At 36.1% G+C, this 15,630-nt stretch overlaps 4 protein-coding genes across 6 annotated transcripts; 1 reads left to right on the forward strand and 3 right to left on the reverse strand.

Moving 5' to 3' along the window:
• The first annotated feature begins 1,432 nt into the window (after positions 1-1,432).
• On the forward strand, positions 1,433-3,931 carry LOC140883077 (uncharacterized). The gene has a single exon (XM_073289382.1). The coding sequence runs from the start codon at positions 1,483-1,485 to the stop codon at positions 3,637-3,639; it is 2,157 nt and encodes a 718-aa protein (XP_073145483.1). The 5' UTR covers positions 1,433-1,482; the 3' UTR covers positions 3,640-3,931.
• A 394-nt stretch (positions 3,932-4,325) lies between these two features.
• Positions 4,326-6,355, reverse strand: LOC140883139 (uncharacterized). Of its 2 annotated transcripts, XR_012150326.1 has the most exons (3): positions 4,998-6,355; positions 4,844-4,913; positions 4,326-4,668 (listed from the first exon to the last, which is right to left on the reverse strand). XR_012150326.1 is itself a non-coding variant. In XM_073289489.1 (2 exons), the coding sequence occupies exon 1, from the start codon at positions 6,214-6,216 to the stop codon at positions 5,044-5,046; it is 1,173 nt and encodes a 390-aa protein (XP_073145590.1). In that variant the 5' UTR covers positions 6,217-6,355; the 3' UTR covers positions 4,675-4,913; positions 4,998-5,043. The 2 variants fall into 2 exon arrangements, 1 of the variants encoding a protein (XP_073145590.1); XM_073289489.1 differs by lacking the exon at positions 4,326-4,668 and having other exon boundaries at positions 4,675-4,913.
• A 2,063-nt stretch (positions 6,356-8,418) lies between these two features.
• LOC140881937 (uncharacterized) lies at positions 8,419-12,128 on the reverse strand. The gene is made up of 3 exons (XM_073287619.1): positions 11,885-12,128; positions 10,928-11,282; positions 8,419-10,853 (listed from the first exon to the last, which is right to left on the reverse strand). Exons 2-3 carry the CDS (start codon positions 11,272-11,274, stop codon positions 8,894-8,896), a joined length of 2,307 nt encoding a protein of 768 aa, XP_073143720.1. The 5' UTR covers positions 11,275-11,282; positions 11,885-12,128; the 3' UTR covers positions 8,419-8,893.
• Positions 12,129-13,224: 1,096 nt separating this feature from the next.
• Positions 13,225-15,407, reverse strand: LOC140883894 (uncharacterized). Of its 2 annotated transcripts, XM_073290511.1 has the most exons (3): positions 15,269-15,407; positions 14,270-14,466; positions 13,225-13,565 (listed from the first exon to the last, which is right to left on the reverse strand). In XM_073290511.1, the coding sequence occupies exons 2-3, from the start codon at positions 14,415-14,417 to the stop codon at positions 13,423-13,425; spliced, it is 291 nt and encodes a 96-aa protein (XP_073146612.1). In that variant the 5' UTR covers positions 14,418-14,466; positions 15,269-15,407; the 3' UTR covers positions 13,225-13,422. The 2 variants fall into 2 exon arrangements, with proteins under 2 accessions (XP_073146612.1, XP_073146613.1); XM_073290512.1 differs by lacking the exon at positions 15,269-15,407 and having other exon boundaries at positions 14,270-15,239.
• Positions 15,408-15,630: the final 223 nt, after the last annotated feature.

Here is a 15,630-nt window from a genome sequence, read left to right on the forward strand (position 1 = left end):
AATTTTATTTTTAAAATATAAATGTAAGTAAACAAATAAATAAATTTTGTTTGAAAACCATGCATTATTATTTATTATCATTGTAATTAGAATTAAATGAATGGCTTTCATTTCTTGAAGTGACAATAAAATATTAACTGGGGTCAAACATGAGTAAAGAGCAAATCACAGTTTCAGTGGAGAGATGGTGACTGCATTTTTGTCACACACAACCGGACTTTAACCCTGCGGAAATGGATTGTTTTATTAACAGACATATTTTATTCCTAAACATGATTTGTGTTTTCATATTTCACATATGTTCCACTAATCTTGTCCATATTTACTATATAAATTGATACTTTTTTGATTGACTTTCGCATAATAAATAATACTTTTTCATGTGATTTAAATAAAAAAATTACCTCACAAAATTTATCAGTCTCGCATAATTTTTATTCATGCCAACCAAAAATTGATTCCTTCTCATCTTTCTTGTCTTGTCTTGTCTAAATGGGATTTTATTGTGCACACAGTCAACATTATTATATGATTCACGATATTCACACTCCAATTGTTAATGAATAATGGATAGGCCTCTCAAATTTAAGACTGTATAATAAATATATATGAAATTAATCAAATAATAAAAATAAAATAAAAGACAAATTTCATAAGGGTAGAGGCCCCGCCAGCTGTGATTGTGGATTTAGTATTGTGCCGGCCTACAGCAGCAAACACACGCATTTGACTATTTTATGAAATTGCAAGCTCACTCCAGTTGGGTTTGTAGGCCATTACACAACAATTATTATTCATTAGTTAGAATGTTATTGATTAAAATATTTATGAATATATATGTGTCAAAGCAAAATCAAACTTAGAAAAAGTTGCGTTACATAATAGGACAAGCCGACAAGTATTGCATGCCTAGATGGACTTCTGGATTTGGATTATGGATATATTGTTTTTATGAAGATTAATCTGAGTTAATTAATTAATTAATTAATTCGTATGCAAATATGTCTTTAAGATTTTCAACTATTAAGGTTATATCAAGTTATTCTGTTGAATTATTTGTCACAAAAAATTTGATCCAATATCATCTTTATAACATAATTTACTGTACTACTTTATTTGCACTTGAATTTGAAGCCGATTATTTATAAATTAGTTCAATGATATTTTTTTTAAAACATGAAAATATATTATTGTCATGGAAATGTTATATTATATCAATATGTTACTATATGTTTCTATTTATTTTACTTCCAAATTATATTAATTTATATAGAATTAATTTTGTAATGTATTTATGTACCCTATTTAAAGCTCAATTTTCTTTTTTTTTTTTTTTTTTACCCCAAAAAAGGTGAATGTGGTTGACCAAAAAAAAAACAAACAAAATGAAACCTGGAATTTTGTAGTTTGAACTTTCAAGTTTCAACTGAGATGAAACTATGGTAAACCAATTTTCTTTTCTGGAATTTGCGGATTTCTTGAATGGCTATAAAACTCTTGCCCGTTAAGAGAATTTCGAGTAGGGTTTCTTTGAATGCCTTCCTTTCTTCGATTTCATGTGCGATTAAAATCCAAGCCAGCCCAGAAACCAATGAGATTCATTCTAATTCCACGACATTTGAGGCAAAGATTCAATTTTTGAAGGATAAACTCCACCCCGATACCTTAATCTCCGTGTTGGACAGCACACCTGATTTAAGCTCATCACTGAGGCTATTTGAATGGGCTGCCCTTCAGAAAAGATTCCATCACACCGCTCGTACTTATCAGAGTATGATTCTTAAGCTGGGCATGGCCGGAAATGTGGAGAAAATGGAGGAATTTTGTCTTGAGATGGTAAAGGAGAAATTCCCGGGTTTCGCAGCTTCTTTCTTGGTGTTGATCGATTCGTTTGTTAGGAATCATAGGCTCAATGAGGCTTTAAGGGTTCTTTATGTCGTGAATTTAAGTAGTTTTAAGCCTTCTATAGAGGTGTTTAATGCCTTGATGAGTGCAGTCGTGGATGAAAAGAAATATTTTAAGGATGTTTTGTTTGTGTATAAAGAAATGGTGAAAGCTGGAGTGCTTCCAAACGTCGATACTTTGAATTATCTGTTGGAGGCTTTGTTTGAAGATGGGAGAGTTGATACAGCTGTGGATCAGTATGCTAGAATGCATAAGAAAGGATGTGTTCCTAATAGCAGGACTTTTGAGATACTAGTTAGTAGTCTTGCTGTCAGGAATCGGGTGGAAGATTCGATTGTTATAATGAATGAGATGTTTCAGCTTGGATGTGAGCCCGAGTTTCGTTTTTATGCTCGTGTGATACCTTTAGTCTGCGGGTTGCGAAATCTAAAAGTAGGAATGAGGTTGTTCAAGATGATGAAGGCCTCCGATTTTGCGCCAGATGTTGTCATTTACAGGACTGTGATAAGGTGTTTGTGTGAGCATCTTTGTATGGATGATGCCATCAAACTTTTCGAAGAAATGATGGATAGTGGCTTCTTACCCGATCATGAAGTCGATCTTGATATGATTAGAGGGTTCTGTAAGTTAAACAAATTTGATGAGGCCAAGAAGTTCTTGGATGAGAAAAATGTGATGGATGCTTGTGTTCACAACGCACTTCTTGAGTCCTATTGCAACAGAGGCGATTTTCGGGTGGCAAAAAAGATGTTTAATGAAATGATCAAGAGGAATATAGTGGATACTTGTTCATGGAATATCTTCATGGGATTCCTCTCTGAGAAAACAGGGATCAATAAAGCCTTGGAATGTTTGTCTAGAATGGTAGTTTCTTCTTTGGTGCCCGACTCTGCTACTTACTCTGCTCTTATTGTTGGTCACTGCAATAAGGGAAACTCTAAGAATGCTTTAGAATTGTTTCAGCGTGTAAGATTGAAAGATTGGGTTTTGGATTCTTTTTCCTACGTCCGACTTGTCACGTGTCTATGCCAGAGGGAAAAAACTCGAGAGGCTGCTCAAGTATTTTCATATATGTCTAGTAAGGGTTGTCCTCTTCAATCCTCTTCATTCGATATGTTGATTGAAAAACTCTGCGTACATGGAAAGGTTCACATAGCCATCATGCTATTATCATTGGCTCATGTCACTGGTACAGCCTCGTCCGCCCTCACATACATAAGTATTCTGCGCGGTTTGTCTAAGTCGTACCAGCAACCTCATCTGCTGGTGATATTTTCACAAATGATTGTAGTTGGCTGCACCTTTGATAAGGAAACTTACTGCATCCTGATTCAGAGCATGGCTACTCTAAACCGAATAGGAGATTGCATCAATGTTTTCAACTTGATGCTCCTGGAGGACTTGCTGCCAGATTCAGAAACATTAGCAAACTTATTGTGTTATTTAGCGAGCCATTTGCAGATACATTCGATTTATCCTTCAATCTATAAGCTCGCCTCCAACGGGGGTGTTCTTGATTCAGCAATGTATGATACGGTGGTCCATGGCCTATGGAGAGAGGGATGGAGACTTGAGGCGAGACACATGGTGGACTTGATATTGGAAAAGGGTTGGGTCCCAAATGCCTCTACTCACGCATTGTTGATGGGTGGGGGTGGTTCCGTTGGAAGAAAAGAAACAGTAGTTAAAGATAACGTGAGTAGTATACTTGAAGAGGGCTTGGAGAAAACGTGATAATTTACGCGCATAATACGTTCCAGTTTGACATTGGGATGTTATTAGAATCCCAGAGTTGTTCCTGATCACGGAATGGTATTCAACGTGATCTATTCTGCTTAAAATCGTATCATTTTGAGCTCGAGCTCGAGTTATGAATGAACTAGGAGTAGTCTTCATATTATTTTGCCTGTTGGTGCTAGAATTTCAAGAGGATGAGCAGCATTTTCCTTGACCCTTCGTGGAGTAGGTGAATACGCTTTTGTATTCTCCGCTCATAAACAACAAATTCTATAATAATCTATCGACTGTGGAATATTTTTGCTTTTTTATTTTACTTAATTAGTGGAGCAAAAATGTTTTTGATAAAAGTTTATAGAAATTAGAAAGTGTTTATTTCCAAAAAAAATGGTAAGATCTTTTTATTTTAATTTTAAACGATTAAAATTAGCTTTAGTGATAATTATTAATTATTAATAATAAAAAAAATAGTAGTTATGATATATTTGGTAACCAAAATTCGAAACGCTAAAGCACATTAATAATAATTAGTAAGAAAAGAAAAGGGACAGCCGTTGCTTGGATTTAGCAAATGCCATTATTTGAATAAAGAATTCATTTTTTCTATCATTGGTAATTTTATAAACAAAGTTCGACTGTAAAGTGTAAACCAAAATTGTTCCATTGTGATTTGTGCCCATCAAAATTGGAATTCGAAGGTTGGGTCGACAAAAAGAATAGCGTAATCCATGTGCCAAAGGCCAACAAAGTCTATTATAAGCTAAGAAGCTTCTTTCACATGATGTCAAAATGATTCCAACCTTTTTCGGAAAACATAGGAAGAAATCCGATTCCCCGGATTCTGCTATTTACATTCATCAAAATTGAAAAAGTAGAACAACCATTTACAGGTCTTTGTGATGACAGCAGATGTGGTTCCAGCGCAGCTTCAGTCCCCACAACCATAAGACCTTCATATCATTCTTTAATCTTTGTACAACAAGAGGATTAATTACCCAATAAAAAGACCAGCCCATTGAAGGAGATCTACCCATTTGGTAGCACGAGTTCAGAAACAAAGTTAAGATGTAAAATTTTATTTTTTTTCAAAAAAAAAGGCCAGTACATTACATAATCAACATTGCAAGTTCTTGAAATTTATACATGGAAAAAGGATCAGCCTCACCAGCTATAAATCCAAATACACAGAGACAGCACTCACATGATCATCAATCACCTCGTGATCACAACTGCAAGGCTTGCACAACTAGCCTTTCAACAAAAACAAAAGCCTGAAACCATGAAAAGTTAGTATTGCGCCTTCAGATAAAAATAGCTCAACCAGCAAGTTCAATCATAGATCTTCAAAATCTCACCATGACATCCTGCACAATTTTGAAACCATTCCTAAGAAAAAATGGACTATAGCGGAGTCCCATTGTCATGTTGCTGTCCATTACCATTCTCCATAGACTCCATTTGATCTGCAATAGGTTGAACCAAAACATCCCCATCTTTCACTTCCTCTTGTTCTAGCCCCCAACTGTGATCCTCTTCATCACCCCCCAAATGCGCAAATATCTCTGTCTCAATGTCACAGTCATCCTCTTCCAACATCAATTCTGCAACGTTTTCTCCTGCAACCCCTCTTGTTCTAGCCTTTTCATCCATATCTATCACCACATGATTGTCTGTTACAGATGCACCCATTTCAACTTGTGCTGATATTCCACTCATCTTCTCGTTTTCCTTCTGTTCAACGGCATTCAATGCAGCCAAAACCCGAGTTGAATTATCTACTTCATCTACATTCCTTCTAGTATCAACAATTCTCTCCTCCGTAACCACCAAAGAATCCACAGCACCACCCACATTCCCATTTCTAGTACTAAGAATAACATTCGTATTATTTTCTCTGTTCACTTTAGCACCACCAATACCCAAAGAAGATACGCCAACTCCACCAGCTCCCGACCCACATAGACCGCCAGATACAGACAGTGCCACTTCTTTCTTGCTCAACTTCTCCTTGACGACCAAATACGCCACATGTTCCAATGCCTCCCTGGCCCTCTTTCTGGCAAAAGCTGCCTCCTTGGCCCTTCTCTCCGCCTCTGACTTTGCGGCCACCACTGCCTTGTTCATCGATGCGGATGCAATCTTAGCAGCAGCCAACAATTTCTTCGCCGCGTCTCTATCAATCAACTGAAAATCCCCATTCCCTTCTTCAAATGCAACATTCGCCTCCTTGGCCGTTTTCAATTTAAAAATGGGGGTGTTGAGGTTGGTGCAAAGGGGGCAAACGTACGGGGTGGGAGGGGACGTGGATCCCGCGGAGACACAGTGGGAGTGAGAGGAGGAGTAGCATTTGCAGCAGCTGATGACGGCGTCGTTCGAAGGTATTGGCGGGTAGACTTGAAAACAGGTTGGGCAGAAGGACTGTGCATGGAGGCGGAGGACGCAGGTGGTGCAGAGACGGCGGAAGATTCCGCGGTGGCGGACATGATGGAGAAGAAGCCGCTCCTCCAGGCCACAGTTGCCACATGCTGCGGCGGCGGAAGAGACAGCGGTGGTGGTTTCCGGTTTTACGACCATCCCGGAGTTTTTGAAATTCAAAGTGAAATGGGAATCGCAGGAGAAGTAGCAGTTGCTAGGGTTTCTCAGGGCAGGAGATGCGAGAACGAGAGGGGCCGAGCCGACAGAGTATCTTTACGACGCCGTTTTTGGTAAATTTTGCTAAACAATCCATTTCGGTTCAAATTTAATAATGCATGTTGTAAAAAGTTTGATTAAATTTCGCTTAATTTTGTTTAAGTTTGAAGCTTCTCGAAAATGCTTTCGGCCAAAATCGATTAATAAGACGAAAATAAATCATAAAGTAGCGATTTTACTAGTGAGTGTTAGCAATATTAAAAATGTACAATATTGTATGACTAAGTGTAGCGATGATGTGAATGCAGTCATATTGAAAGATTAGACCAATTAATTTATTTTTTGTTCGATGACACGTGATATGAAATAAATGATGAAATAAATTGAATTAGAATCTCACAAAGTATTAATGGATAACATTTGAACTTATTATATTTGTTCATTATTTACTCCGTTAATTTTGTGAGATGACTAAAATTATAGTTTAAATTGAAAACGTTTTTTTCACGCTTAAACGTAGGCTTAAGCTTGTAGTAATTGTGTTTAAGCTTAAAAAGGTTGAAACTTGACTCACACACTTCGACACGCTTCACGTTTTTTAGAACCTTGATTACATTACATACATGTCGATTTCGTCAAATTTCTTAATATAAAATAAATAAAACTCGAAAACGATTTTTTTTTTTTTGCCAATTCCACTTTGACGGCTAATATGTAAGAGTAGTTGTATTAAAATTTTGTAACGTGTCGTATGAAATATCAATAGAATAAGGTGTGTGTATAATATAAATATAAATGATTAATATATATATATATATAATACCAGAAATAATTTTTTTTTGTAATGTTATTAATTATATGAAATTTGGTCTGTGAATTGTATATGAAATGATTCGTTTTCGTCGTATCAATCACATTCACACCGAGCATTTTTTTTTTTTTTTAAAAAAAAGCAGCATCATAACTAATTTACTATACTTTCTAATAAATTTTATTAGAGAAATACTTAATTATTGTACAACGTGACAAACGCATTGTAATTTTGAGATTTCATAATAATCTTGTAAAAAAAAAAAAAAGAATCAATCTTAATGTATTGATATACCACCCCATGTTGCACGGCACCTATATATAGTATGAAATTATCCTGTATGAGGTTTGAATGTCTACGATCAGTTGAAGTTATAACCGATATCATTAACATTTATGGACTATGGTACAGTGATACGATATTCGTTGGAATACACTTGAATAATTCATATCAAATTTGGACATTCTCAAATGTGCTTAATAGATGGACTAATATCAATATTTGTACAATAACAATAATAGAACAAATCAACATTTACTATTACCACACGTTAGGCACCAAAGCCTTCCAAAACAAAACAAAAATCCCTATTCAAAAATGCCATGATAATAAAGTTGACATCTTTCATACAAGGAAAAATATATATAGCCTTTTCTGGTTCACTATATCCGCCCACGAATCGACCACGCGGTGACACTTCTCACTAGCAAAATATATCTCAAATGTCAAACAATTTCGAGTAACAAAAAAAAAAACATTAAACTTCAACATTCAATGACCGATTCAAACCCGAACGATCGATGAATTAATCGTCGGTATTTCTTGAAGTGGACATAAAAGGAGAGGAGAGCCAGGGAAGAGGCAGTGCATGGAAAGGGATACCCGGAGGGAGCCGAGCCTATTACCCATTTCATGCTCCGTCTCGTCCCTGTCTCCCCCTTCTCTCCTTTACAAACCACCAAACAAAATACCTGAAATCGGAGGAAACACTTCACATTTGCTTTGATGGGAGTTCTTTTGCTGTTGTTGGAGAGGTACACATTGTGGTTTGCTTATGTAGAGTAGAGAATCTGGCAACAATGTAGTACAACTTGTACTATCACCAGAGGAAGTTGAGCATTGTTTTGTGTACTTGGACTGTACATTTTTACAAACAAGGTACTAATTTGATTCCTCACGATCGTACCTTTAAACATATACGATCGACTAGTACAATTTCCCTTGATAAAATACTATAGTGGGCATGGCATTTATTCCATTCGATGATTGCCAAGTGAAACTACGATCTTTTCTTGTTTGACTATGTTTTTTTATATGCTGATAGTGACCTGTGATGATGCTAGTCTACCACGATTCCTTTTATATACAAAAAGTCTATAAAATAAAAGTACTTTGGATCGATCTCCAAATTGCAATATAATAAACCTAAAAATAAGAAAAGAAAAGAAAAGAAAACCCATGATCATGTGTTCTTAACTCATGATGCTATTATAACAAGTGAAGGGGGATGTTAAAATATATACATGAAGTCATAATCTCAGCTGTCCCTCTCTCTTCTCCTTCCCCCATTACCAGCATCATCTGACTTGGAAGGAAGATCAAAATTCACAGAACTTTAACCACGAACTGTAACCGGGCTATGCTATTTGTTTTGATCCATATTTTGCCATTTGAAGAAGATAATGAAACATCTTATGTTACACACCCCTTCCTCTACTTGCAAATTCGGAAGAATGTGATACCATCATATCTTAAAAGGATAGCAGAATTGATGCATCCAGAAAGTGCAAAATAAACTAACCTATTATATCACTCCAGCAACAAAAACTCTTTACAACTCGACTTGTTGTGCCCTGTAGCCTTGCATCTACTGCATTGGAGTTGGCGTCGCCCAACTTGTGAGCCGCCTCTCTTGGTAGTGGGCCGGCCAGGTGGCCTACGAGTTGGTGGTGGTGTCACAGTTACAGAACCACCATTCTGCCAGGGCCCTTCTGTATTCAAGATCGGGTTTATTGACTCTGAATATGTGATTCTGTAGCTGTCCGTTGTGAAGTATCTCGAGCAATAATCATATGGGTCGCGACCAAGGCAAGTAATAACAGCAATCGCATGGCAACAAGGCAAACCACTAAGTTGCCAAGATTTACAAGTACAATCACAATTATCAACATCAACAGCTTCAACAGTATCTCCACGAACTTCAAATTTGTTGCCAGCCGATATCAAAACTTGTAGAGTCCTTGCTTTCAGGCTCTCTTTTTCGAGCTTTTCTTCACTCGATGGAGTCAATCTTGTCAGCCACTCATTAAATTCTGCCTGCCGGGTAAAAATCAACTCCATAATCTTACTCCGTATTGTGTCAACCATTTGGATAATTGGCAATTCATGCGCATTAGATATCCAGCCGTAAAACGTCTCACCGAAATTGGATTTCATGTGGTTGTATCTTGCACCTTGGAAGAATGCATTGGCCCAGTAAATAGGTTCACTTTGCATTACCCAATTGTATGCTTCTACTGAAATGGTTTTTATGCTTTCTGCATACTGGTGGAAACCTTCGGAGGTAGGGGAACGAGCAGCACCGAATAAATCTTCAATCATAAGTCGCTTCACTTCATGAGAAAACTGCCCCTTCAAATCTCTTATAAGCTGCTCCGACAGATATTGTAGGCAGAAGCTGTGGTAAAAGTCCTGGTCCTGAAAAGTATCAGCAATTGATTCTCTCAGACCTTTCTCTCGATCGGCCACAAAAGTTATTCCATGACACGTTCGCAATGCACTTTTCAATTGTCGTAAAAACCAACACCAGTTCTCATCAGATTCCATGTCCACAATAGCAAAAGCAATAGGGAAAACTCGGTCATCCCCATCGGCAGCTGTCGCCGCCAAGAGTGAGCCTTGGTATTTGGACTTCAAAAATATGCTGTCAAGGAAAATCAGAGACCGGCATCCTTGCTCGAACCCATGTAGAGAAGCATAAAATGAAATAAAGAGGCGATGAAAGCTTGAGTCTTCTCTAGTGGAAAATGTAGCTAGACTTCCAGGATTTGTTTCCATTATCTTCTCGCACAGAGCTGGTAACTGACTATATGCCTCTTTATACGAACCCTGAAGCTGTTCTTTAGCAGTCTCTTTTCCCCTCCATGCCTGGAAGTAGTTGAGCTCGATGCCATATTCCTCTTTGATGTCATTAACAATGTCCTTAGGCTTATAGTTGGGATAAATTTTCAGTTTTTCCTTCACGATACCAGCAATCCAACTTCTTGTTGCCTGATATCCAGTTTTAAGCACGGACCCTTCACATGTGTGAGTTGAATTCATCTTCTTAATGCAAATCAATGGGGTGGTCGTCAACCTTGATGCATGAATTCTCCATGGACATCCCTCTGATTTACATTTCACAGTCACACGATTGCCATCATTCTTCTTGTACATAAAAGCAAACTGATGGGCAATGGCATATTTACGCAATGCATCTCGAAATTCGTTTACGCCACTGAACCTTTGACCCACACCAGTGATATTGTTCATCCATTGCTGTGCAGCTTTAGCATGTTTTTCCGCATATGAATTAACAAAAGAAATTGGCAATGGAATTTCTGAAACAGGCATTTCAGTTGGCACTAAATCATGGTCATTATCACCAACCAAATCAAATGTGGCATCAAACAGGAGACTGGGCATATTCATATCATCCACTACATTAGTCATCAATGTCGGAGAAGCATCTGCATGGACCTCGTTTTCCAAAAAAATTGTTCTACTTGACCTGCCGGATGAAATATTACCACATGTATGCAAAATATACAGCAGTAGTATAAAACTAAATAACTAAAAACCTACCTATTGCCTGGCATGCTGGACTCATCAGGGCAAACCGTTTTTTTAGTCACAACAAATATTTCTACGGTATCCAAGTCATTGTGAAATTTGATCATACGTTTGATGTCTTTATCGTTGGATATGCTTATAAGGGTCTTTCTGTTTCCTGGAATGAAATATTTGATGCACATTGTACCAAGATTGCAATTAAACATCTCCGCTACCTCCAGCTTCAAATGTTTAAACTTCATTCTATCATCAATTTCCATTGCATGAGCATCTCCGCCTTTGTACGACAGTACACCATCTGCGTCGGATTCAAATTCGCCACCTGACTGACAGATGGCAATGACTTTGTTCACTGACATGCCTCTCACTGTTCAGTATAATCAAGTGAAGGAAAGGTGTAAAACATATCATAGAGAAGTGTGACAAGGTCATATTCACAGAACCAAAGTAGATTTTAGAGCACCTACAACCTCAAGAGTTAAAAATACATAATTCCCATAAAACGAACAACTCTTGCTATATGATATTTCCTCGTCTAGAAACAACAGCATAAATGAACTTGATAGCCCAACATAAGTTTTTTCCTTATCTTCTAGAGGCACGGTCGCATGGTAGAGGCCCGGGTAGAGAGTCCACCTAGAGGAAATTAGGGATCTAAAATTTATCTCCTAGAGGAGAAAAACCATTGGGTCCTCGATACCACGAGACAATTGGAAGAGCCAAAAAAAGTTGCATAAAGAAACAATTCAAACATCAATGCACAATTTGTAGCATGATGTAGTTCGACTCTTCCCGTATACACATCCCCCAAACAAATTACATGACCAGTACAGATAAATTATCTCAGAAAAACATGCAAATACACAATCTTTAAACCACCAGTGACATTTTTGGATAAACTAGAACCTGAAATCCCAAATTAAAGCAATAGTCATAAAGATGACTGAATCTTTGAAACAAGCAGCGTACCTCTGGCTCGACAGTAGAGCAGCTTCGCGGGCAACCACCGAAAAAGGGGTCTCAAAACAGGTAGAGAAAATCTCGAAAAGGGGTTTTGAATTTGGGCGTCAAATCTTACGGGGCAGCAAAATATGATGGATACAGTTCCAGAGAAGGGGGAAGACAAATGCTTTGATGAGATTTATATGGGAATATGCAAAGAATCGTTAAGAAGAAAGAAAAAGGATTTGAATGTGAACTTTGTTAATACATATGTTCGTCTGTCCGATGTTGTATGTATTTTTTTATTTTTTTAGAGACTATTGAGATTGTTTTAAAATCAATATAAGAGTTTAGTTTCAAAAAATAAATAAAATAAAATAATAATAATTATTATTATTAGAGTTTATAAAAATATTTTATAGATATTAGATTATTAATCTAAATAAATATTCAGGTAGGATAATTTGCAATGAATTTATTAGAATTATTTATTTTGTAGCCATATATTATAGATATGCATATACGTAGCTCACTTAGGTTAGTTCGGTGAGATTGAATTATTTTATATTATACGTTTTGATTGGAAATTTATATATTCATGATTTATCTAGTATCAATTAAATTATTAATTATTGATATCAAATCAATTAAATAATTAATATAAAATTATAATAATCTCTCATCGCTTTTATTTTTATTTATATTTAAAAATCATTAAAAATATAACTTCTCATTTTATGTTAAATTTAATCAATCAAACAAAATATATTATTATTTATCAATTACCATTACACATTCAACTCAAATATTTTAATATTCACACAATTTTTATCACATCCAAATCACATCTAAATAAACAATCCTTTAAACTAATGTTTAAGAAAGCTTTTAGTAAACATTTATCATCTTTTTTTTTAATAAAAATTTGAAATTTTTTGAAATTTTGGCTGAGAAATACTTTTAAAAACTTTCAAAAACACTACCTAACTTATATAAACTTGAATGGATCGAACTGCTCACGAAATACTATGCTCAAGTATCCTCCATCACAAGTCACAACCTTCTTTTGGACTTTCTATTTCAAGTTAAAGAATTGATTTTATGATTTTTTTTTTAAAAAAAAAATAATTCAATCTTAATCACGGACTTTTGAGGGAACTTCTTTTTTTAAAAAAAAAAAATTTACCATTGTCTCACTTTGAAAATTCAATACACAATATTTTTCCTCTTGTTTGACAAAAGAAATCATATAATATATGTATATATATATATATATTATAATATCACACTAACAACAAATACAATGGAAAATAACGGATTATAACATGTTTAAGAAAAGATTGATGAAGAATTAACGATAGCAAAAATGAGAAAACTCGCAGCAAATACTTAAGCGAATTAAGAGTTCAGCAAACTCACTAACATCACAAGACAACAGTGTTGGTGAATTTTAGAATTATAATAAGTATCTGAACCAGAATCATTATCTCACTGAACGATCGTTAAGGAAGAATCGCGATCTACAACCCACCTCCAGATTAACCTCATTTTTGGAAGGGCAAGAATCACTTTTTCCAATCATAAGCCGCTATATTCTGTGGTTCGCATTCAGGACTAAATAGTCGAACCAGTAAAGCTGTAGTTGTGCTCATGGAGACAGCCCCACAAGCAGCCCATCTGAGGCTTCGAGGAACTGTGATTCTAGGACCTGAGTACGTGTCAAAAACAGATGTATCCATTTTAACTCGAGGCGCATAAAACACGAAAGAAATTTCGTTTAAATGATACAAATTTTCACGTGTAAAACAACACATGGGTTTTAGCCAAATGGGCAAATAAACAATATTTGAATGTCCAATCTCAAAGCATTAAACTCATAGGAATGTGGTTTGGAAAGTTCAATTCGCTCAGACGTGTATGCACAAGACTGATTCACCAACTTGGCAACTTACTCTTTACATAATATCTTTTCACATATAAATTATAAACTATCCATTTCCATTTTTCAAACCCAAAACTTTAACTAGTGTCTGGACCATAATTGTTACAAGAAACTTCTACTGCATTAAGTACTCTTATTCATTTCTGAATTGCCTGACAAAAAAGTTAATAACATTGGTCTTAATCCATGTCCAGGCCTTACTCTGACTAGCTCTCCAGGAAGTCAAATACAGTCGTGCAAGATATCATATGAGATACTAATATCCGGTTCTTCCAAATCTGTCCCGGCTTTTAATATTGTCAAAATAGCACGAATACTAAATGGATGAAACCAATCTAGATCAAGACAATAGAACTGGCACAAAACTTTCCCTAAGTTGATCACTAAGTTCAAGAAACAAACATGTACTTGAAGATCACATCAAAAAGAATAAACATCAGGGACAAAAGGAATTGCAACAGGAAACATACCATAATGCAAGCGACATAGAACCCAAAAGCCTAAACCTCCTCCAACAGTAAATATTCCAGCAGTTTGTCTCATCAATCGACTACATGGTTTTGAATCTGACCTCATCAAGTCGCCATCAGAGAATCCAAGCATACGCCTTAACGCCATCGGCAACTCGCCTTTCAAAAACTTCCCTTACGATTTCGGAAAACTAAACCTGACAAAGCTGCATTTTTCAAATCGTTTCCAGGATAATAGCAAACGACGATTTTATCCAATCCATTCAATTAACTGAAAAAGAAACATTATATATTCCAAATATCATCACGACAATTATTCCCAAAGAACTTGTTACTCATTTTCACCATGCATAGGGGATCATGCAATAGAAACATATCACCATCCAAACAATGAATTAGCAGTAAAAAGCTGAGCTAAACAACAAAGTTGTGCAACATTACAACAGTTACAGGGCCTTAGCAAAACTCTTATTTAATGAACTAGAAACTAGGGGTCGGATTAACTGCAAATAAGAAAAGGGGGAACCCAACAACAGATTCAGCGAGACATTCTGTCAAACATTTCGTGAGCAGTCTACCCGATGCCAAGTTCAGCTCTAACATAAGTTTTTTCCTTATCTTCTAAAGGCACAGTCGCATGGTAGAGGCACGGGTAGAGAGTCCACCTAGAGGAATTTAGGGATCTAAAATTTATCTCCTAGAGGAGAAAAACCACTGGGTCCTCGATACCACGAGACAATTGGAAGAGCCAAAAAAAGTTGCATAAAGAACAATTCAAACATCAATGCACAGTTTGTAGCATGATGTAGTCCGACTCTTCCCGTATACACATCCCCCCAAACAAATTACATGACCAGTACAGATAAATTATCTCAGAAAAAACATGCAAAGACACAATCTTTAAATCACCAGTGACATTTTTGGATAAACTAGAACCTGAAATCCCAAATTAAAGCAATAGTCATAAAGAAGACTGAATCTTTGAAACAAGCAGCGTACCTCTGGCTCGACAGTAGAGCAGCTTCGCGGGCAACCACCGAAAAAGGGGTCTCGAAAACAGGCCGAGACTAATATTTCATATAAAATTTCTAATAATATAATATAAAAATATCTTGATATTATGATCATTTGTAATATGAATTTGGTAACATGCCACAATATCTAGTAAATAACCTCCCAATTAGTTAGCATGTGTACAAATTACATTGGGAGGTTATTTACTAGATATTGTGGCATGTTACCAAATTCATATTACAAATGATCATAATATCAAGATATTTTTATATTATGTTATTAGAAATTTTATATGAAATGCACGTGGAAACAAAAATCCTGGGTTTGTGCATGAGAAGATGCCACAA

This window comes from Henckelia pumila, chromosome 2, assembly GCF_033568475.1.
Source record: "Henckelia pumila isolate YLH828 chromosome 2, ASM3356847v2, whole genome shotgun sequence".
Taxonomy (NCBI): domain Eukaryota; kingdom Viridiplantae; phylum Streptophyta; class Magnoliopsida; order Lamiales; family Gesneriaceae; genus Henckelia; species Henckelia pumila.